This window comes from Salmo salar, chromosome 07 (genome assembly GCF_965601325.2).
Source record: "Salmo salar chromosome 07, fSalSal1, whole genome shotgun sequence".
Classification (NCBI taxonomy): domain Eukaryota; kingdom Metazoa; phylum Chordata; class Actinopteri; order Salmoniformes; family Salmonidae; genus Salmo; species Salmo salar.
In genome coordinates, this window is record NC_138297.1 from 3,932,501 (window position 1) to 3,955,834 (window position 23,334).

At 43.4% G+C, this 23,334-nt stretch overlaps 1 protein-coding gene across 1 annotated transcript in view; it reads left to right on the plus strand.

Annotated features, from left to right (window-relative positions):
• Window positions 1–13,116, plus strand: part of LOC106608424 (RING finger protein 150) — a 27,773-nt gene extending 14,657 nt beyond the window's left edge. Inside the window, exon 6 of the mRNA XM_045721423.2 lies at window positions 5,343–13,116. Coding sequence (XP_045577379.1) covers window positions 5,343–5,458 — 116 coding nt within the window. The 3' untranslated portion in view covers window positions 5,459–13,116. The remainder of the gene's footprint in view (window positions 1–5,342) is intronic.
• The last annotated feature ends 10,218 nt before the right edge of the window (window positions 13,117–23,334 follow it).

Sequence of the window (23,334 nt, forward strand, 5' to 3'; positions counted from 1 at the left end):
GTATCTAGTCTGATAAATGAACCAGTCTACAGTCTATATCATAGCCAGATAACATACAGTATCTAGTCTGATAAATGAACCAGTCTACAGTCTATATCATAACCAGATAACATACAGTATCTAGTCTGATAAATGAACAAGTCTACAGTCTATATCATAGCCAGATAACATACAGTATCTAGTCTGATAAATGAACCAGTCTACAGTCTATATTATAACCAGATAACATACAGTATCTAGTCTGATAAATGAACAAGTCTACAGTCTATATCATAGAGAATAGCCAGATAACATACAGTATCTAGTCTGATAAATGAACAAGTCTACAGTCTATATCATAACCAGATAACATACAGTATCTAGTCTGATAAATGAACCAGTCTACAGTCTATATCATAACCAGATAACATACAGTATCTAGTCTGATAAATGAACAAGTCTACAGTCTATATCATAACCAGATAACATACAGTATCTAGTCTGATAAATGAACCAGTCTACAGTCTATATCATAGCCAGATAACATACAGTATCTAGTCTGATAAATGAACCAGTCTACAGTCTATATTATAACCAGATAACATACAGTATCTAGTCTGATAATTGAACCAGTCTACAGTCTATATCATAACCAGATAACATACAGTATCTAGTCTGATAAATGAACCAGTCTACAGTCTATATCATAACCAGATAACATACAGTATCTAGTCTGATAAATGAACCAGTCTACAGTCTATATCATAGAGAATAACCAGATAACATACAGTATCTAGTCTGATAAATGAACCAGTCTATATTATAACCAGATAACATACAGTATCTAGTCTGATAAATGAACCAGTCTACAGTCTATATTATAACCAGATAACATACAGTATCTAGTCTGATAAATGAACCAGTCTATATTATAACCAGATAACATACAGTATCTAGTCTGATAAATGAACAAGTCTACAGTCTATATTATAACCAGATAACATACAGTATCTAGTCTGATAAATGAACCAGTCTACAGTCTATATCATAACCAGATAACATACAGTATCTAGTCTGATAAATGAACCAGTCTACAGTCTATATCATAGCCAGATAACATACAGTATCTAGTCTGATAAATGAACCAGTCTACAGTCTATATTATAACCAGATAACATACAGTATCTAGTCTGATAAATGAACCAGTCTATATTATAACCAGATAACATACAGTATCTAGTCTGATAAATGAACCAGTCTACAGTCTATATTATAACCAGATAACATACAGTATCTAGTCTGATAAATGAACCAGTCTATATTATAACCAGATAACATACAGTATCTAGTCTGATAAATGAACCAGTCTACAGTCTATATCATAACCAGATAACATACAGTATCTAGTCTGATAAATGAACCAGTCTACAGTCTATATCATAGCCAGATAACATACAGTATCTAGTCTGATAAATGAACAAGTCTACAGTCTATATCATAACCAGATAACATACAGTATCTAGTCTGATAAATGAACCAGTCTACAGTCTATATCATAACCAGATAACATACAGTATCTAGTCTGATAAATGAACCAGTCTATATCATAACCAGATAACATACAGTATCTAGTCTGATAAATGAACCAGTCTACAGTCTATATCATAACCAGATAACATACAGTATCTAGTCTGATAAATGAACCAGTCTACAGTCTATATCATAACCAGATAACATACAGTATCTAGTCTGATAAATGAACCAGTCTATATCATAACCAGATAACATACAGTATCTAGTCTGATAAATGAACCAGTCTACAGTCTATATCATAACCAGATAACATACAGTATCTAGTCTGATAAATGAACAAGTCTACAGTCTATATCATAGCCAGATAACATACAGTATCTAGTCTGATAAATGAACAAGTCTACAGTCTATATCATAACCAGATAACATACAGTATCTAGTCTGATAAATGAACCAGTCTACAGTCTATATCATAACCAGATAACATACAGTATCTAGTCTGATAAATGAACAAGTCTACAGTCTATATCATAACCAGATAACATACAGTATCTAGTCTGATAAATGAACCAGTCTACAGTCTATATTATAACCAGATAACATACAGTATCTAGTCTGATAAATGAACAAGTCTACAGTCTATATCATAGCCAGATAACATACAGTATCTAGTCTGATAAATGAACTAGTCTACAGTCTATATCATAACCAGATAACATACAGTATCTAGTCTGATAAATGAACAAGTCTACAGTCTATATCATAGCCAGATAACATACAGTATCTAGTCTGATAAATGAACAAGTCTACAGTCTATATCATAACCAGATAACATACAGTATCTAGTCTGATAAATGAACCAGTCTATATTATAACCAGATAACATACAGTATCTAGTCTGATAAATGAACAAGTCTACAGTCTATATCATAGCCAGATAACATACAGTATCTAGTCTGATAAATGAACCAGTCTACAGTCTATATTATAAACAGATAACATACAGTATCTAGTCTGATAAATGAACCAGTCTACAGTCTATATCATAACCAGATAATACAGTATCTAGTCTGATAAATGAACCAGTCTATATTATAACCAGATAACATACAGTATCTAGTCTGATAAATGAACCAGTCTACAGTCTATATCATAGCCAGATAACATACAGTATCTAGTCTGATAAATGAACCAGTCTACAGTCTATATTATAACCAGATAACATACAGTATCTAGTCTGATAAATGAACCAGTCTATATTATAACCAGATAACATACAGTATCTAGTCTGATAAATGAACCAGTCTACAGTCTATATCATAGCCAGATAACATACAGTATCTAGTCTGATAAATGAACAAGTCTACAGTCTATATCATAACCAGATAACATACAGTATCTAGTCTGATAAATGAACCAGTCTACAGTCTATATCATAACCAGATAACATACAGTATCTAGTCTGATAAATGAACAAGTCTACAGTCTATATCATAACCAGATAACATACAGTATCTAGTCTGATAAATGAACCAGTCTACAGTCTATATCATAGCCAGATAACATACAGTATCTAGTCTGATAAATGAACCAGTCTACAGTCTATATTATAACCAGATAACATACAGTATCTAGTCTGATAAATGAACCAGTCTACAGTCTATATCATAACCAGATAACATACAGTATCTAGTCTGATAAATGAACAAGTCTACAGTCTATATCATAGCCAGATAACATACAGTATCTAGTCTGATAAATGAACCAGTCTACAGTCTATATTATAACCAGATAACATACAGTATCTAGTCTGATAAATGAACCAGTCTACAGTCTATATCATAACCAGATAACATACAGTATCTAGTCTGATAAATGAACCAGTCTACAGTCTATATCATAGCCAGATAACATACAGTATCTAGTCTGATAAATGAACAAGTCTACAGTCTATATCATAACCAGATAACATACAGTATCTAGTCTGATAAATGAACCAGTCTACAGTCTATATCATAACCAGATAACATACAGTATCTAGTCTGATAAATGAACCAGTCTACAGTCTATATCATAGCCAGATAACATACAGTATCTAGTCTGATAAATGAACCAGTCTACAGTCTATATCATAACCAGATAACATACAGTATCTAGTCTGATAAATGAACCAGTCTACAGTCTATATCATAACCAGATAACATACAGTATCTAGTCTGATAAATGAACCAGTCTACAGTCTATATTATAACCAGATAACATACAGTATCTAGTCTGATAAATGAACCAGTCTACAGTCTATATCATAACCAGATAACATACAGTATCTAGTCTGATAAATGAACAAGTCTACAGTCTATATCATAGCCAGATAACATACAGTATCTAGTCTGATAAATGAACCAGTCTACAGTCTATATTATAACCAGATAACATACAGTATCTAGTCTGATAAATGAACCAGTCTACAGTCTATATCATAACCAGATAACATACAGTATCTAGTCTGATAAATGAACCAGTCTACAGTCTATATCATAACCAGATAACATACAGTATCTAGTCTGATAAATGAACCAGTCTACAGTCTATATCATAGCCAGATAACATACAGTATCTAGTCTGATAAATGAACAAGTCTACAGTCTATATCATAGCCAGATAACATACAGTATCTAGTCTGATAAATGAACAAGTCTACAGTCTATATCATAGCCAGATAACATACAGTATCTAGTCTGATAAATGAACCAGTCTACAGTCTATATCATAACCAGATAACATACAGTATCTAGTCTGATAAATGAACCAGTCTACAGTCTATATCATAACCAGATAACATACAGTATCTAGTCTGATAAATGAACCAGTCTACAGTCTATATCATAACCAGATAACATACAGTATCTAGTCTGATAAATGAACCAGTCTACAGTCTATATCATAACCAGATAACATACAGTATCTAGTCTGATAAATGAACCAGTCTACAGTCTATATCATAACCAGATGACATACAGTATCTAGTCTGATAAATGAACCAGTCTACAGTCTATATCATAACCAGACGACATACAGTATCTAGTCTGATAAATGAACAAGTCTACAGTCTATATCATAACCAGATAACATACAGTATCTAGTCTGATAAATGAACCAGTCTACAGTCTATATCATAACCAGATAACATACAGTATCTAGTCTGATAAATGAACCAGTCTACAGTCTATATCATAACCAGATAACATACAGTATCTAGTCTGATAAATGAACCAGTCTACAGTCTATATCATAACCAGATAACATACAGTATCTAGTCTGATAAATGAACAAGTCTACAGTCTATATCATAACCAGATAACATACAGTATCTAGTCTGATAAATGAACCAGTCTACAGTCTATATCATAACCAGATAACATACAGTATCTAGTCTGATAAATGAACCAGTCTACAGTCTATATCATAGCCAGATAACATACAGTATCTAGTCTGATAAATGAACAAGTCTATATCATAACCAGATAACATACAGTATCTAGTCTGATAAATGAACCAGTCTACAGTCTATATCATAACCAGATAACATACAGTATCTAGTCTGATAAATGAACCAGTCTATATCATAGCCAGATAACATACAGTATCTAGTCTGATAAATGAACCAGTCTACAGTCTATATCATAACCAGATAACATACAGTATCTAGTCTGATAAATGAACCAGTCTATATCATAACCATCTCGTTCTCTCTTTTTATGTCTCTCTCTCTCTCTCTCTCATCCTTCTTTTGTCTTCTCCTCCCCCCCTCTCTCTCTCTCTCTCTCTAGGTGAGTTCCAGCCCATGACCAGCAGTGCGTCCCTGGTGATCGCCGTGGAAACGGGGCTGTCGGACGAAGACCTGTCACTAGAACAATTAACCCCTACTGGGGACAACAAGTCCTGAGACCACAGAGCCTAACTGGGGTCACACCGGTACCAGAACCATGACGGTACCGGGCCCCTGGGACAGAGGATGGAGACATACCTGCAGGCTTGATTTTTACTTGGACTATGGCTGCATGGATGGACCTACCTGGCTATGGACATACCTGGGATGGACCTACCTGGCTATGGACATACCTGGGATGGACCTACCTGGCTATGGCTACCTGGGATGGACATACCTGACTATGGCTACCTGGGATGGACCTACCTGGCTATGGCTACCTGGGATGGACATACCTGACTATGGCTACCTGGGATGGACCTACCTGGCTATGGCTACCTGGGATGGACCTACCTGGCTATGGCTACCTGGGATGGACCTACCTGGCTATGGCTACCTGGGATGGACATACCTGGCTATGGCTACCTGGGATGGACCTACCTGGCTATGGCTACCTGGGATGGACCTACCTGACTATGGCTACCTGGGATGGACCTACCTGGCTATGGCTACCTGGGATGGACCTACCTGGCTATGGCTACCTGGGATGGACCTACCTGGCTATGGCTACCTGGGATGGACCTACCTGGCTATGGCTACCTGGGATGGACCTACCTGGCTATGGCTACCTGGGATGGACATACCTGGCTATGGCTACCTGGGATGGACCTACCTGGCTATGGCTACCTGGGATGGACCTACCTGGCTATGGCTACCTGGGATGGACCTACCTGGCTATGGCTACCTGGGATGGACCTACCTGGCTATGGCTACCTGGGATGGACCTACCTGACTATGGCTACCTGGGATGGACCTACCTGACTATGGCTACCTGGGATGGACCTACCTGGCTATGGCTACCTGGGATGGACCTACCTGACTATGGCTACCTGGGATGGACCTACCTGGCTATGGCTACCTGGGATGGACCTACCTGGCTATGGCTACCTGGGATGGACCTACCTGGCTATGGCTACCTGGGATGGACCTACCTGGCTATGGCTACCTGGGATGGACCTACCTGACTATGGCTACCTGGGATGGACCTACCTGACTATGGCTACCTGGGATGGACCTACCTGACTATGGCTACCTGGGATGGACCTACCTGGGATGGACCTACCTGACTATGGCTACCTGGGATGGACATACCTGGGATGAACATACCTGAGATGGACCTGCCTGGGATGAACATACCTGACTATGGCTACCTGGGATGGACATACCTGGGATGAACATACCTGAGATGGACCTGCCTGGGATGAACATACCTGACTATGGCTACCTGGGATGGACATACCTGGGATGAACATACCTGAGATGGACCTGCCTGGGATGAACATACCTGACTATGGCTACCTGGGATGGACATACCTGGGATGAACATACCTGAGATGGACCTGCCTGGGATGAACATACCTGACTATGGCTACCTGGGATGGACCTACCTGGCTATGGACATACCTGGGATGGACCTACCTGGCTATGGACATACCTGGGATGGACATACCTGACTATGGCTACCTGGGATGGACATACCTGACTATGGCTACCTGGGATGGACATACCTGGCTATGGCTACCTGGGATGGACATACCTGACTATGGCTACCTGGGATGGACATACCTGGCTATGGCTACCTGGGATGGACATACCTGACTATGGCTACCTGGGATGGACATACCTGGCTATGGCTACCTGGGATGGACATACCTGGCTATGGCTACCTGGGATGGACCTACCTGGCTATGGCTACCTGGGATGGACCTACCTGGGACGGACCTACCTGGGAGGGACCTACCTGACTATGGCTACCTGGGACGGACATACCTGGGAGGGATCTACCTGGGATAAGATCACATGTAGTGGGTCACCTCGTACCTACATGGAGAATAGACTGGCTATGGTGTCCTGGTCACCTGTCCTGTATGGATGGTGGAGCTGTAACTACAGTATGGAGTAAAAGGTATGGCTATACCTTTCTGAGGTATTGACTTGGTGTTGGTTGGTTACCTGGTGAGGTATTCTGTGTGTCATGGAGCTGTTACTTGGAGCTCACGTACGGATCTGGAACAAGTGTTTCACAATAAGAGTTCAGATCACTCAGATGACCAATTATGGAAACAACGGAACTTTGGGATCTTCTTCTAAACCTTATATCTCTGAAACGGGACCTTGGGATCTTCTTATAAACCATATATCTCTGAAACGGGACCTTATATCTCTGAAACGGGACCTTGGGATCTTCTTATAAACCATATATCTCTGAAACGGGACCTTATATCTCTGAAACGGAACCTTATATCTCTGAAACGGGACCTTATATCTCTGAAACGGGACCTTATATCTCTGAAACGGGACCTTGGGATCTTCTTATAAACCATATATCTCTGAAACGGGACCTTATATCTCTGAAACGGGACCTTATATCTCTGAAACGGGACCTTATATCTCTGAAACGGGACCTTGGGATCTTCTTATAAACCATATATCTCTGAAACGGGACCTTATATCTCTGAAACGGGACCTTGGGATCTTCTTATAAACCATATATCTCTGAAACGGGACCTTATATCTCTGAAACGGGACCTTATATCTCTGAAACGGGACCTTATATCTCTGAAACGGGACCTTGGGATCTTCTTATAAACCATATATCTCTGAAACGGGACCTTATATCTCTGAAACGGGACCTTGTCCACCATCACACACAGTACTGTTGTAGCTTACATGACACTACTAGAGGTTCACTCAATACTACTGTAAAAACGACGACGTCAACAACCGATGCAGATATTACAGACACCACCACCAAAAAAAATAAATAAATAAGACCTCTGGGAGATGTAGTCAGTGAACTGCTCTGAGATTTACCTGTAATGAGGCTGTCTCTACCTACGGTAACCATGGATACGAACACACAACTACAGTAGTGTTACCAGAACAACGCTGCGGTATTTTAAAAGTACAACGGCAGTATTGCCTATACCCTGCCTGTGTCTGGCAGTCTGTGTCTATGTCTGTACCATGATCTCACAGTATTGCATTATTTTATTTCCTGTTTTAATTTGTAATTTTTTTAAATTATTATTTTTTACTACAGTACTTCTGTCTGGCTTAACTGGCCAATCAGAGTTGGTTGTGTCTTTTTGACTGGCCAATCAGGGTTGGTTGTGTCTTTTTGACTGGCCAATCAGAGTTGGTTGTGTTTTTTTAACTGGCCAATCAGGGTTGGTTGTGTCTTTGACTGGCCAATCAGGGTTGGTTGTGTCTTTGACTGGCCAATCAGGGTTGGTTGTGTCTTTTTGACTGGCCAATCAGGGTTGGTTGTGTCTTTTTAACTGGCCAATCAGGGTTGGTTGTGTCTTTTTAACTGGCCAATCAGGGTTGGTTGTGTCTTTTTAACTGGCCAATCAGAGTTTGTTGTGTTGTTGCCAATAACTGCCATTTTGAAAACCAGGGCCATGTTCAGTAGGAAAACATTTTGGAACGTTCCAGATAGAAATGCTATGAATAGAGCCGCTGTGATTCAGTATTTTACATGTCAGAGAGGCATGTTGCGTTTTATATTGAACAAAAAATATAAACTCATGTTTCATGAGCTGAAATAAAATATTCCAGAAATGTTCCATATGCACAAAAAGTTTATTTCTCTCAAATTGTGTGCACAAATTTGTTTACATCCTTGTTAGTGAGCATTTCTCCTTTGCCAAGATAATCCATCCACCTGACAGGTGTGTCATATCAAGAAGCTGATTAAAACAGCACGATCATTACACAGGTGCACCTTGTGCTGGGGGGGGGGGGGGGGGGGGGGACAATAAAAGGCCATTCTAAAAAATTTGCAGTTCCCTCAAGTTTTCAGGGAGCGTGCAAATCTGTTGCCAAATAATTGAATGTTCATGTCTCTACCATAAGCCGCCTTCAACGTTGTTTTGGAGAATTTGTCGGTACGTCTAACAGGTCTCACAACCAGCTTCTTCGCCTGCGGGATCATCTGAGACCAGCCACCCGGACAGCTGAAGAAATACTCGTCAGTTTCAATCTGTAATAATGCCCTTTTGTGTGGAATAACTCATTCTGATTGGCTCAGCCTGGCTCCCAAGTGGGTGGGCCTATGCCCTCCCAGGCCCATCCATGGCTGAGCCTCTGCCCAGGTCATGGGAAATCCATAGATTAGGGCCTAATGAATTTATTTAAATTGACAGATTATTTTTCCTTTTGCGAACTGTAACTCTGCTAAAATCTTTTAATGTTGCATGTTGGGTTTAAATTTGTCGTCTGAACGTAACAAAACGTCTGCGTCCTGCTGAACGTGCCCCTGGCGGGTTTCTAGAGTTAGCCCCCGCCACCTTGTTGACAATCAATGTTACAGTAACATTCTGGAAACCTTCTACAACCTTTTTTTGGTTGGGAGGGACTGGCTGCAAAATAACATGTCTGTGTGATCTCAGTGGATACATCCCAAACGGCACCCTATTCCCTAGATAGTGCACTACTTTAGACCAGAGTCCTATAGAACCCTATTCCCTATATAGTGCACTACTTTAGACCAGAGGCCCTATAGAACCCTATTCCCTATATAGGGCACTACTTTAGACCAGAGCCCTATTGAACCCTATTCCCTATACAGTGCACTACTTTAGACCAGGGCCTTATAGAACCCTATTCCCTATATAGTGCACTACTTTAGACCAGAGTCCTATAGAACCCTATTCCCTATATAGTGCACTACTTTAGACCAGAGTCCTATAGAACCCTATTCCCTATATAGTGCACTACTTTAGACCAGAACCCTATGGGTCCTGAATAGGATCCATGTGAATGCAGATTTAGAACAACTGACTTAGTGTTTCAAAGACAAATAGTCATCAAATTTCATACAAAGATAAATGTTTATTTTTTGTATGGAAGCAGAGAGCGAAACACAGTATTACTGATCCTGAAACGAACAGCTCCTAAGATTTAATCAATTAAATTGATTATGAATCGAGTAGTAGAACAACTGAAAAATACCCTGTATAGCTGCTTCCCTAACGACGCCCTATACCCCGTATAGCCGCTTCCCTAACGACGCCCTATACCCTGTATAGCTGCTTCCCTAACGACGCCCTATACCCTGTATAGCTGCTTCCCTAACGACGCCCTATACCCCGTATAGCCGCTTCCCTAACGACGCCCTATACCCTGTATAGCCGCTTCCCTAACGACGCCCTATACCCTGTATAGCTGCTTCCCTAACGACGCCCTATACCCTGTATAGCTGCTTCCCTAACGACGCCCTATACCCTGTATAGCTGCTTCCCTAACGACGCCCTATACCCTGTATAGCTGCTTCCCTAACGACGCCCTATACCCCGTATAGCCGCTTCCCTAACGACGCCCTATACCCCGTGTAGCCGCTTCCCTAACGACGCCCTATACCCTGTATAGCCGCTTCCCTAACGACGCCCTATACCCCGTATAGCCGCTTCCCTAACGACGCCCTGTACCCCGTATAGCCGCTTCCCTAACGACGCCCTGTACCCCGTGTAGCCGCTTCCCTAACGACGCCCTGTACCCCGTGTAGCCGCTTCCCTAACGACGCCCTGTACCCCGTGTAGCCGCTTCCCTAACGACGCCCTGTACCCCGTGTTGCCGCTTCCCTAACGACGCCCTGTACCCCGTGTAGCCGCTTCCCTAACGACGCCCTGTACCCCGTGTAGCCGCTTCCCTAACGACGCCCTGTACCCCGTGTAGCCGCTTCCCTAACGACGCCCTGTACCCCGTGTAGCCGCTTCCCTAACGACGCCCTGTACCCCGTGTAGCCGCTTCCCTAACGACGCCCTGTACCCCGTGTAGCCGCTTCCCTAACGACGCCCTGTACCCCGTGTAGCCGCTTCCCTAACGACGCCCTGTACCCCGTGTAGCCGCTTCCCTAACGACGCCCTGTACCCCGTGTAGCCGCTTCCCTAACGACGCCCTGTACCCCGTGTAGCCGCTTCCCTAACGACGCCCTGTACCCCGTGTAGCCGCTTCCCTAACGACGCCCTGTACCCCGTGTAGCCGCTTCCCTAACGACGCCCTGTACCCCGTATCGCTGCTTCCCTAACGACGCCCTATACCCTGTATCGCTGCTTCCCTAACGACGCCCTATACCCCGTATAGCTGCTTCCCTAACGACGCCCTATACCCCGTATAGCCGCTTCCCTAACGTCGCCCTATACCCCGTATAGCCGCTTCCCTAACGACGCCCTATACCCCGTATAGCCGCTTCCCTAACGACGCCCTATACCCCGTGTAGCCGCTTCCCTAACGACGCCCTATACCCCGTGTAGCTGCTTCCCTAACGACGCCCTGTACCCCGTATAGCTGCTTCCCTAACGACGCCCTGTACCCCGAATAGCTGCTTCCCTAACGACGCCCTGTACCCCGTATAGCTGCTTCCCTAACGTCGCCCTGTACCCCGTATAGCCGCTTCCCTAACGACGCCCTATACCCCGTATAGCTGCTTCCCTAACGTCGCCCTATACCCCGTATAGCTGCTTCCCTAACGTCGCCCTATACCCCGTATAGCCGCTTCCCTAACGACTCCCCGTGTAGTCGCTTCCCTAACGACGCCCCGTGTAGCCGCTTCCCTAACGACGCCCCGTGTAGCCGCTTCCCTAACGACGCCCTGTATCCCGTGTAGCCGCTTCCCTAACGACTCCCCGTGTAGTCGCTTCCCTAACGACGCCCCGTGTAGCCGCTTCCCTAACGACGCCCCGTGTAGCCGCTTCCCTAACGACGCCCCGTGTAGCCGCTTCCCTAACGACGCCCCGTGTAGCCGCTTCCCTAACGACGCCCCGTGTAGCCGCTTCCCTAACGACGCCCCGTGTAGCCGCTTCCCTAACGACGCCCCGTGTAGCCGCTTCCCTAACGACGCCCCGTGTAGCCGCTTCCCTAACGACGCCCCGTGTAGCCGCTTCCCTAACGACGCCCCGTGTAGCCGCTTCCCTAACGACGCCCCGTGTAGCCGCTTCCCTAACGACGCCCCGTGTAGCCGCTTCCCTAACGACGCCCCGTGTAGCCGCTTCCCTAACGACGCCCCGTATAGCCGCTTCCCTAACGACGCCCCGTATAGCCGCTTCCCTAACGACGCCCCGTGTAGCCGCTTCCCTAACGACGCCCTGTATCCCGTGTAGCCGCTTCCCTAACGACGCCCCGTATAGCCGCTTCCCTAACGACGCCCCGTATAGCCGCTTCCCTAACGACGCCCTGTACCCCGTGTAGTCGCTTCCCTAACGACGCCCAGTGTAGTCGCTTCCCTAACGACGCCCCGTATAGCTGCTTCCCTAACGACGCCCTGTACCCCGTGTAGTCGCTTCCCTAACGACGCCCCGTGTAGTCGCTTCCCTAACGACGCCCCGTGTAGCCGCTTCCCTAACGACGCCCTGTATCCCGTGTAGTGCACTGCATTTGACCAGGGCTCTAATAAAGTGCCATTTGGAATGCAGTCCAGATGTTTGATTATGTATCTAATAGATTTGACATTATTATAGTCAGAAATGGGTGTTTTTATACACACACACACACACACACACACAATCTGTGTAGATAATACATGCCAAACCTTTTTGATTGTCTGTAAAATGATGTTGTACATTTTCAAAGTTAGACAGGCTGTAAATTTCAATAAATTTGTATGCAATTTGTAATTTTTTTTTTACACATTTGTCTCTTTTAATGAATTAACTCCTAGCCAGACTTCCCAGGACAACATGGAAGAATATAAGCCTGGTTTCTGTTTGGATTCATAACAGTATATTTCTATTGAAACTTATTTTTAGTTCAGGACTAGGCTTAACCTGTCCATAGTGTTAATATGTAGGCTCTTAATCTGAGAAACCTGTCCATAGTGTTAATATGTAGGCTCTTAATCTGAGAAACCTGTCCATAGTGTTAATATGTAGGCTCTTAATCTGAGAAACCTGTCCATAGTGTTAATATGTAGGCTCTTAATCTGAGAAACCTGTCCATAGTGTTAATATGTAGGCTCTTAATCTGAGAAACCTGTCCATAGTGTTAATATGTAGGCTCTTAATCTGAGAAACCTGTCCATAGTGTTAATATGTAGGCTCTTAATCTGAGAAACCTGTCCATAGTGTTAATATGTAGGCTCTTAATCTGAGAAACCTGTCCATAGTGTTAATATGTAGGATCTTAATCTGAGAAACCTGTCCATAGTGTTAATATGTAGGCTCTTTTGCTTAAATGTATAGCGAGTCTCTCTAGCTTTACTGCCCAAATTTACAGGAGGGTATATCTCTCCAGGAACAGGGTTGGAGTTAAAACCTACAGGAGGATATCTCTCCAGGAACAGGGTTGGAGTTAAAACCTCCTGGAGGATATCTCTCCAGGAACAGGGTTGGAGTTAAAACCTCCTGGAGGGTATCTCTCCAGGAACAGTGAAGAAGAGATCTCAGTGACTTTGAAAGAGGGGTCTCCAAGGACCAAAGGTAGTTTACAGGGTAGGTCTCAGTCACCAGATCTCAACCCCCAATTGAACACTTACGGGGAGATTCTGGAGCGGCGCCTGAGACGGCGTTCTCCACCGCCAACAAAAACACCAAATGATGGAATTTCTCATAGAAGAATGATGTCACATCCCTCCAATAGAGTTCCACTTGTAGAATCCATGCCAAGGCTCATTGAAGCTGTTCTGGTTGGTGGTGGCGCCCAAAAGCCCTATTAAAACACACTTTCTGTTGGGGTTTCCTTTATTCTGGCAGTTACCCGTAGGGAGCATATTATGTCGTCATCGATGACTTCACCACTCTGACACATTACTCTGTGCTTGTGTGTGTACGGTGTGTGCATGCGTGCTTTCCTTAATGTGTGTGTGTGTCAGTGTGTGTGCTTTCCTTAGTGTGTGTGTGAGAGAATGCTTGCTTTCCTTAGTGTATATGTGTGTGTGTGTGCTTTCCTTAGTGTGTGTGTGTGTGTGTGTGTGCTTTCCTTAGTGTGTGTGTGTGTGTGTGTGTGTGTGTGAATGCTTGCTTTCCTTAGTGTGTGTGTGTGTGTGTGTGTGTGTGTGTGTGTGTGTGAATGCTTGCTTTCCTTAGTGTGTGTGTGTGCTTTTAATGGTTTTAACGTTCCTCTCCTATGAGATCTGTTTAACCAACACACGTTTAAGTCTGAGGCTCAAATAAAGTAACAAAACACACTGTTTAAAGACTTAAAACATTCGAAACTGTTGGAAAGTCAAATATTTAAATGTATGATTTAAAAACGAACATTTGTTGTTCAGGACAGAAAGACCGGGTGTTCTCTGTTGGCCTGCTGACCTCACCGCATGAAAGGGTAGGAGGAGCTGAGAGAGAGAGTGAGTTAGCATGTTTCTATAGATTGACTATGGGTTCAGGGTCAGTTAGCATGTTAGCATGTTTCTATAGATTGACTATGGGTTCAGGGTCAGTTAGCATGTTAGCATGTTTCTATAGATTGACTATGGGTTCAGGGTCAGTTAGCATGTTTCTATAGATTGACTATGGGTTCAGGGTCAGTTAGCATGTTTCTATAGATTGACTATAGGTTCAGGGTCAGTTAGCATGTTAGCATGTTTCTATAGATTGAGTATAGGTTCAGGGTCAGTTAGCATGTTAGCATGTTTCTATAGATTGACTATGGGTTCAGGGTCAGTTAGCATGTTAGCATGTTTCTATAGATTGACTATGGGTTCAGGGTCAGTTAGCATGTTAGCATGTTTCTATAGATTGACTATAGGTTCAGGGTCTGTTAGCATGTTTCTATAGATTGACTATGGGTTCAGGGTCAGTTAGCATGTTTCTATAGATTGACTATAGGTTCAGGGTCAGTTAGCATGTTTCTATAGATTGACTATAGGTTCAGGGTCTGTTAGCATGTTTCTATAGATTTACTATAGGTTCAGGGTCAGTTAGCATGTTTCTATAGATTGACTATGGGTTCAGGGTCAGTTAGCATGTTTCGATAGATTGCTTATAGGTTCAGGGTCAGTTAGCATGTTAGCATGTTTCTATAGATTGACTATAGGTTCAGGGTCAGTTAGCATGTTTCTATAGATTGACTATGGGTTCAGAGTCAGTTAGCATGTTAGCATGTTTCTATAGATTGACTATGGGTTCAGGGTCAGTTAGCATGTTAGCATGTTTCTATAGATTGTCTATAGGTTCAGGGTCAGTTAGCATGTTTCTATAGATTGACTATGGGTTCAGGGTCAGTTAGCATGTTTCGATAGATTGCCTATAGGTTCAGGGTCAGTTAGCATGTTAGCATGTTTCTATTGATTGACTATGGGTTCAGGTTCAGTTAGCATGTTAGCATGTTTCTATAGATTAACTATAGGTTCAGGGTCAGTTAGCATGTTTCTATAGATTGACTATGGGTTCAGGGTCAGTTAGCATGTTAGCATGTTTCTATAGATTGTCTATAGGTTCAGGGTCAGTTAGCATGTTTCTATAGATTGACTATGGGTTCAGGGTCAGTTAGCATGTTTCGATAGATTGCCTATAGGTTCAGGGTCAGTTAGCATGTTAGCATGTTTCTATTGATTGACTATGGGTTCAGGGTCAGTTAGCATAATAGCATGTTTCTATAGATTAACTATAGGTTCAGGGTCAGTTAGCATGTTTCTATAGATTGACTATAGGTTCAGGGTCTGTTAGCATGTTTCTATAGATTAACTATAGGTTCAGGGTCAGTTAGCATGTTAGCATGTTTCTATAGATTGTCTATAGGTTCAGGGTCAGTTAGCATGTTTCTATAGATTGACTATGGGTTCAGGGTCAGTTAGCATGTTTCGATAGATTGCTTATAGGTTCAGGGTCAGTTAGCATGTTAGCATGTTTCTATAGATTGACTATAGGTTCAGGGTCAGTTAGCATGTTTCTATAGATTGACTATGGGTTCAGGGTCAGTTAGCATGTTTCGATAGATTGCCTATAGGTTCAGGGTCAGTTAGCATGTTAGCATGTTTCTATTGATTGACTATGGGTTCAGGGTCAGTTAGCATGTTAGCATGTTTCTATAGATTAACTATAGGTTCAGGGTCAGTTAGCATGTTTCTATAGATTGACTATAGGTTCAGGGTCTGTTAGCATGTTTCTATAGATTAACTATAGGTTCAGGGTCAGTTAGCATGTTAGCATGTTTCTATAGATTGTCTATAGGTTCAGGGTCAGTTAGCATGTTTCTATAGATTGACTATGGGTTCAGGGTCAGTTAGCATGTTTCGATAGATTGCTTATAGGTTCAGGGTCAGTTAGCATGTTAGCATGTTTCTATAGATTGACTATAGGTTCAGGGTCAGTTAGCATGTTTCTATAGATTGACTATGGGTTCAGAGTCAGTTAGCATGTTAGCATGTTTCTATAGATTGACTATAGGTTCAGGGTCAGTTAGCATGTTTCTATAGATTGACTATAGGTTCAGGGTCACTTAGCATGTTAGCATGTTTCTATAGATTGTCTATAGGTTCAGGGTCAGTTAGCATGTTTCTATAGATTGACTATAGGTTCAGGGTCAGTTAGCATGTTTCTATAGATTGACTATGGGTTCAGGGTCAGTTAGCATGTTTCGATAGATTGCCTATAGGTTCAGGGTCAGTTAGCATGTTAGCATGTTTCTATTGATTGACTATGGGTTCAGGGTCAGTTAGCATAATAGCATGTTTCTATAGATTAACTATAGGTTCAGGGTCAGTTAGCATGTTTCTATAGATTGACTATAGGTTCAGGGTCTGTTAGCATGTTTCTATAGATTAACTATAGGTTCAGGGTCAGTTAGCATGTTAGCATGTTTCTATAGATTGTCTATAGGTTCAGGGTCAGTTAGCATGTTTCTATAGATTGACTATGGGTTCAGGGTCAGTTAGCATGTTTCGATAGATTGCTTATAGGTTCAGGGTCAGTTAGCATGTTAGCATGTTTCTATAGATTGACTATAGGTTCAGGGTCAGTTAGCATGTTTCTATAGATTGACTATGGGTTCAGGGTCAGTTAGCATGTTTCGATAGATTGCCTATAGGTTCAGGGTCAGTTAGCATGTTAGCATGTTTCTATTGATTGACTATGGGTTCAGGGTCAGTTAGCATGTTAGCATGTTTCTATAGATTAACTATAGGTTCAGGGTCAGTTAGCATGTTTCTATAGATTGACTATAGGTTCAGGGTCTGTTAGCATGTTTCTATAGATTAACTATAGGTTCAGGGTCAGTTAGCATGTTAGCATGTTTCTATAGATTGTCTATAGGTTCAGGGTCAGTTAGCATGTTTCTATAGATTGACTATGGGTTCAGGGTCAGTTAGCATGTTTCGATAGATTGCTTATAGGTTCAGGGTCAGTTAGCATGTTAGCATGTTTCTATAGATTGACTATAGGTTCAGGGTCAGTTAGCATGTTTCTATAGATTGACTATGGGTTCAGAGTCAGTTAGCATGTTAGCATGTTTCTATAGATTGACTATAGGTTCAGGGTCAGTTAGCATGTTTCTATAGATTGACTATAGGTTCAGGGTCAGTTAGCATGTTTCTATAGATTGACTATGGGTTCCAGGGTCAGTTAGCATGTTAGCATGTTTCTATAGATTGTCTATAGGTTCAGGGTCAGTTAGCATGTTTCTATAGATTGACTATGGGTTCAGGGTCAGTTAGCATGTTTCGATAGATTGCCTATAGGTTCAGGGTCAGTTAGCATGTTAGCATGTTTCTATTGATTGACTATGGGTTCAGGGTCAGTTAGCATGTTTCTATAGATTGACTATGGGTTCAGGGTGAGTTAGCATGTTTCTATAGATTGACTATGGGTTCAGGGTCAGTTAGCATGTTAGCATGTTTCTATAGATTGACTATAGGTTCAGGGTCAGTTAGCATGTTTTCGATAGGTTCAGTATAGGTTCAGGGCACAGAGAATGCTAGAGAGAGCATCCTAATATAGTTCCCATTATGGGGTCTGTAAGAGCACAGGCAGCGCCATAGAGACAATCTCCATTTTGAGGTACTCAGTTTTCATTATTAACGATTGGCTGATCCCTCCTGATGACCCAGTGACCTACCCAGTTGACTACATTAAAATGGTGAAAGCCCTCAATGGTGCTGCCCATGCTAATTTAGCCTCTTTGTCAGGGTTTTTTTTATTTGTTTTTTTTCATTCAGTTTATTTTGTATGTATTGCATAGTTTCACAGTTTAATAAAGAAAATGTGGAAGGATAAACAAGCTGCGCTTTGGGCCGCTCCTTCATCCTACGACAATCGTGACACATGAGAGGTCAGGGAAATCGTCAGTCATCGTCACATTCCAAAGCAATACTTTCAATGGGTGTTATCTATCTAATACACTTCCATGCAAAGGGTGGCTACTTTGAAGAATCTCAAATATAAAAATATATTTTGATGTGTTTAACACTTTTTTTGGTTACTACATGATTCCATATGTGTTATTTCACTACCATTCTACAATGTATTAAATAGTCTTATTAAAGAAACTCTGGAAGGAGTAGGTCTGCCCAAACTTTTGACTGGTACTGTACCGCCTCCCCTCTCCTCCTCACCCCTCCTCTCCTCACCCCCTCTCCTCCACTCCTCACCCCCTCTCCTCCCCTCCTCACCCCCTCTCCTCACCCCCTCTCATCCCCTTTCCTCCCCTCCTCTTCCTCTCCTCCCCTCCTCTTCCCCTCCTCTTCTCCCCTCCTCCTCTCCTCCCCTCTCCTCTCCTCCTCCTCTCCTCCCTCCTCTCCTCTCCTTTCCTCCCCTCCTCTTCTCCCCTCACCCCCTCCTCTCCCTTCCTCTCCTCCTCTCCTCCTCCCCTCTCCTCCTCCTCCCCTCCCCCTCCTCTCCTCTCCCCTCCTCTCCTCCTTAATTACACAGTAGTTGTGGATCCATGGTGCAACAATCTAGAATCCCCTCTCTAGACACACCTACCACAGCTGAGACAGAGGTAGACAGAGGTAGACCAGCTAAATGATCTGAGTCACCACTTACAACTGATGAAAGTAAGCTAAATAAGCAAATACTGTCTGAGTCTGTAGGTATGGGGGAACCCCACCCACATCTCCTCTCTAAGAGACAGAACCACTGTCCTCCCTCTCTCCTCTCCTCCCTCTCTCCTCTCCTCCCTCTCTCCTACCCACATCTCTCTAATAGACAGAACCACTGTTCTCTCCTCCCTCTCTCCTCTCTCCTCTCCTACCCACATCTCTCTAATAGACAGAACCACTGTGCTCTCCTCCCTCTCTCCTCTCCTACCCACATCCCTCTCTCCTCCCTCCCTCCCCTCTCCTCCCTCTCTCCTCTCCTCCCTCTCTCCTCTCCTACCCTCCCTCTCTCCTCCCTCTCTCCTACCCTCCCTCTCTCCTCCCTCTCTCCTCTCCTCCCTCTCTCCTCCCCTACCCACATCTCCTCTCTTATAGACAGAACCACTGTCCTCTCCCCACTCCTCTCCTCTCCTTCCTCTCTCCTCCCTCTCTCCTACCCTCTCTCCTCTCCTCCCTCTCTCCTCCCCTACCCACATCTCCTCTCTTATAGACAGAACCACTGTCCTCTCCCCACTCCTCTCCTCCCTCCTCTCCTCTCCTTCCTCTCTCCTCCCTCTCTCCTACCCTCCCTCTCTCCTCCCTCTCTCCTACCCTCCCTCTCTCCTCCCTCTCTCCTCTCCTCCCTCTCTCCTCCCCTACCCACATCTCCTCTCTTATAGACAGAACCACTGTCCTCTCCCCACTCCTCTCCTCCCTCCTCTCCTCTCCTTCCTCTCTCCTACCCTCCCTCTCTCCTCCCTCTCTCCTCCCTCTCTCCTCCCCTACCCACATCTCCTCTCTTATAGACAGAACCACTGTCCTCTCTCTTTCTTCTCCCTCTCTCCTCTCCTTCCTCTCTCCTACCCTCCCTCTCTCCTCTCCTCCCTCTCTCCTCCCCTACCCACATCTCCTCTCTTATAGACAGAACCACTGTCCTCTCCCCACTCCTCTCCTCCCTCTCTCCTCTCCTTCCTCTCTCCTCCCTCTCTCCTACCCTCCCTCTCTCCTCCCTCTCTCCTCTCCTCCCTCCTCTCCTCTCCTTCCTCTCTCCTCCCTCTCTCCTACCCTCCCTCTCTCCTCCCTCTCTCCTCCCCTACCCACATCTCCTCTCTTATAGACAGAACCACTGTCCTCTCCCCACTCCTCTCCTCCCTCCTCTCCTCTCCTTCCTCTCTCCTCCCTCTCTCCTCCCCTACCCACATCTCCTCTCTTATAGACAGAACCACTGTCCTCTCCCCACTCCTCTCCTCTCTCCTCCCTCTCTCCTCCCTCTCTCCTCCCCTACCCACATCTCCTCTCTTATAGACAGAACCACTGTCCTCTCTCTTTCTTCTCCCTCTCTCCTCTCCTCCCTCCTCTCCTCTCCTTCCTCTCTCTCCAGCCATGTGTTCCAGCTTAGCATCACCTCCTCTTTCTGTCTGTTTGTTCCTCTTCCTCCTCCTCAGAGTAACCTTCATCACATCAACAGGAACAGGTCAGTTCAACACTAACTATTAATATCTACTGTATTTAAAGCTCAACTTATACACTTTATTTACTAACTAAACCTTTAACTCACTGTTAGACTGTCACTTTATACACTAATTAACTCACTGTTAGACTGTCACTTTATACACTAATTAACTCACTGTTAGACTGTCACTTTATACACTAATTAACTCACTGTTAGACTGTCACTTTATTTACTAACTAAACCTTTAACTCACTGTTAGACTGTCACTATACTGTCTCGACAGCTAAATGAAGGGCGGTGTCCTGACTTGAGATCTTCTAAAAACCCAAATGTTTCTCATACGTCTCACATTGAGCAGCGTTACACGCAATGTGAATAGTCAGATTAATATAATACTGTAGTTTGATTTAAACGCTTACACGCTTTGCAAGAATTATGATTTCCCTAATAATCCTGTTTTACATGGACTCACATCTATAATCGGGCTACTGATGAGACTTTGATAAATGCAGAAAACTGCCTAAATCTCTCTGGCCTAAATCTCTCTGGCCTAAATCCCTCTAGTCTAAATCCCTCTAGTCTAAATCCCTCTAGTCTAAATCCATCTAGTCTAAATCCCTCTAGTCTAAATCCATCTAGTCTAAATCCCTCTAGTCTAAATCCATCTAGTCTAAATCCATCTAGTCTAAATCCCTCTAGTCTAAATCCCTCTAGTCTAAATCCCTTTAGTCTAAATCCCATCTAGTTTAAATCCCTTTAGCCTAAATCTCTCTAGACAGTCTGGCAGAGAGTTATTAGTTACTGAGTGTTAATAATGTATGAAGCTTAAAGATCCAACGCAAATGTTTGTTTTTATATCAATATCAAATCATTTCTGGGTAATAATTAAGTACCTTACTGTAACAGTTTTCCATTAAAATTGTCAAAAAGAAACAAAAATAGCTTTTTTAGCAAAAAACTCTCAAGCAAGAATTTAGCTAAGACTGTCTGGGAGTGGTGTGAGTGGGGAGGGGGAAACTGAAAACGATCTGTTATTGGCCGAGAGGTTTGGAACTGTGTTATTGGCCGAGAGGTTTGGAACTCTGTTATTGGCCGAGAGGTTTGGAACTCTGTTATTGGCCGAGAGGTTTGGAACTCTGTTATTGGCAGAGAGGTTTGGAACTCTGTTATTGGCCCGAGAGGTTTGGAACTCTGTTATTGGCCGAGAGGTTTGGAACTCTGTTATTGGCCGAGAGGTTTGGAACTCTGTTATTGGCCGAGAGGTTTGGAACTCTGTTATTGGCAGAGAGGTTTGGAACTCTGTTATTGGCAGAGAGGTTTGGAACTCTGTTATTGGCAGAGAGGTTTGGAACTCTGTTATTGGTCGAGAGGTTTGGAACTCTGTTATTGGCCGAGAGGTTTGGAACTCTGTTATTGGCAGAGAGGTTTGGAACTCTGTTATTGGTCGAGAGGTTTGGAACTCTGTTATTGGCCAGAGAGGTTTGGAACTCTGTTATTGGCAGAGAGGTTTGGAACTCTGTTATTGGTCGAGAGGTTTGGAACTCTGTTATTGGCAGAGAGGTTTGGAACTCTGTTATTGGCAGAGAGGTTTGGAACTCTGTTATTGGCAGAGAGGTTTGGAACTCTGTTATTGGCAGAGAGGTTAGGAACTCTGTTATTGGCCCGAGAGGTTTGGAACTCTGTTATTGGTCGAGAGGTTTGGAACTCTGTTATTGGCAGAGAGGTTTGGAACTCTGTTATTGGCAGAGAGGTTTGGAACTCTGTTATTGGCAGAGAGGTTTGGAACTCTGTTATTGGCAGAGAGGTTTGGAACTCTGTTATTGGCAGAGAGGTTTGGAACTCTGTTATTGGCAGAGAGGTTAGGAACTCTGTTATTGGCAGAGAGGTTTGGAACTCTGTTATTGGCAGAGAGGTTTGGAACTCTGTTATTGGCAGAGAGGTTTGGAACTCTGTTATTGGCCCGAGAGGTTTGGAACTCTGTTATTGGCCGAGAGGTTTGGAACTCTGTTATTGGCAGAGAGGTTTGGAACTCTGTTATTGGCAGAGAGGTTTGGAACTCTGTTATTGGCAGAGAGGTTTGGAACTCTGTTATTGGCCCGAGAGGTTTGGAACTCTGTTATTGGCAGAGAGGTTTGGAACTCTGTTATTGGCAGAGAGGTTTGGAACTCTGTTATTGGCCGAGAGGTTTGGAACTCTGTTATTGGTCGAGAGGTTTGGAACTCTGTTATTGGTCGAGAGGTTTGGAACTCTGTTATTGGCCGAGAGGTTTGGAACTCTGTTATTGGCAGAGAGGTTTGGAACTCTGTTATTGGCAGAGAGGTTTGGAACTCTGTTATTGGCAGAGAGGTTTGGAACTCTGTTATTGGCAGAGAGGTTTGGAACTCTGTTATTGGCAGAGAGGTTTGGAACTCTGTTATTGGCAGAGAGGTTTGG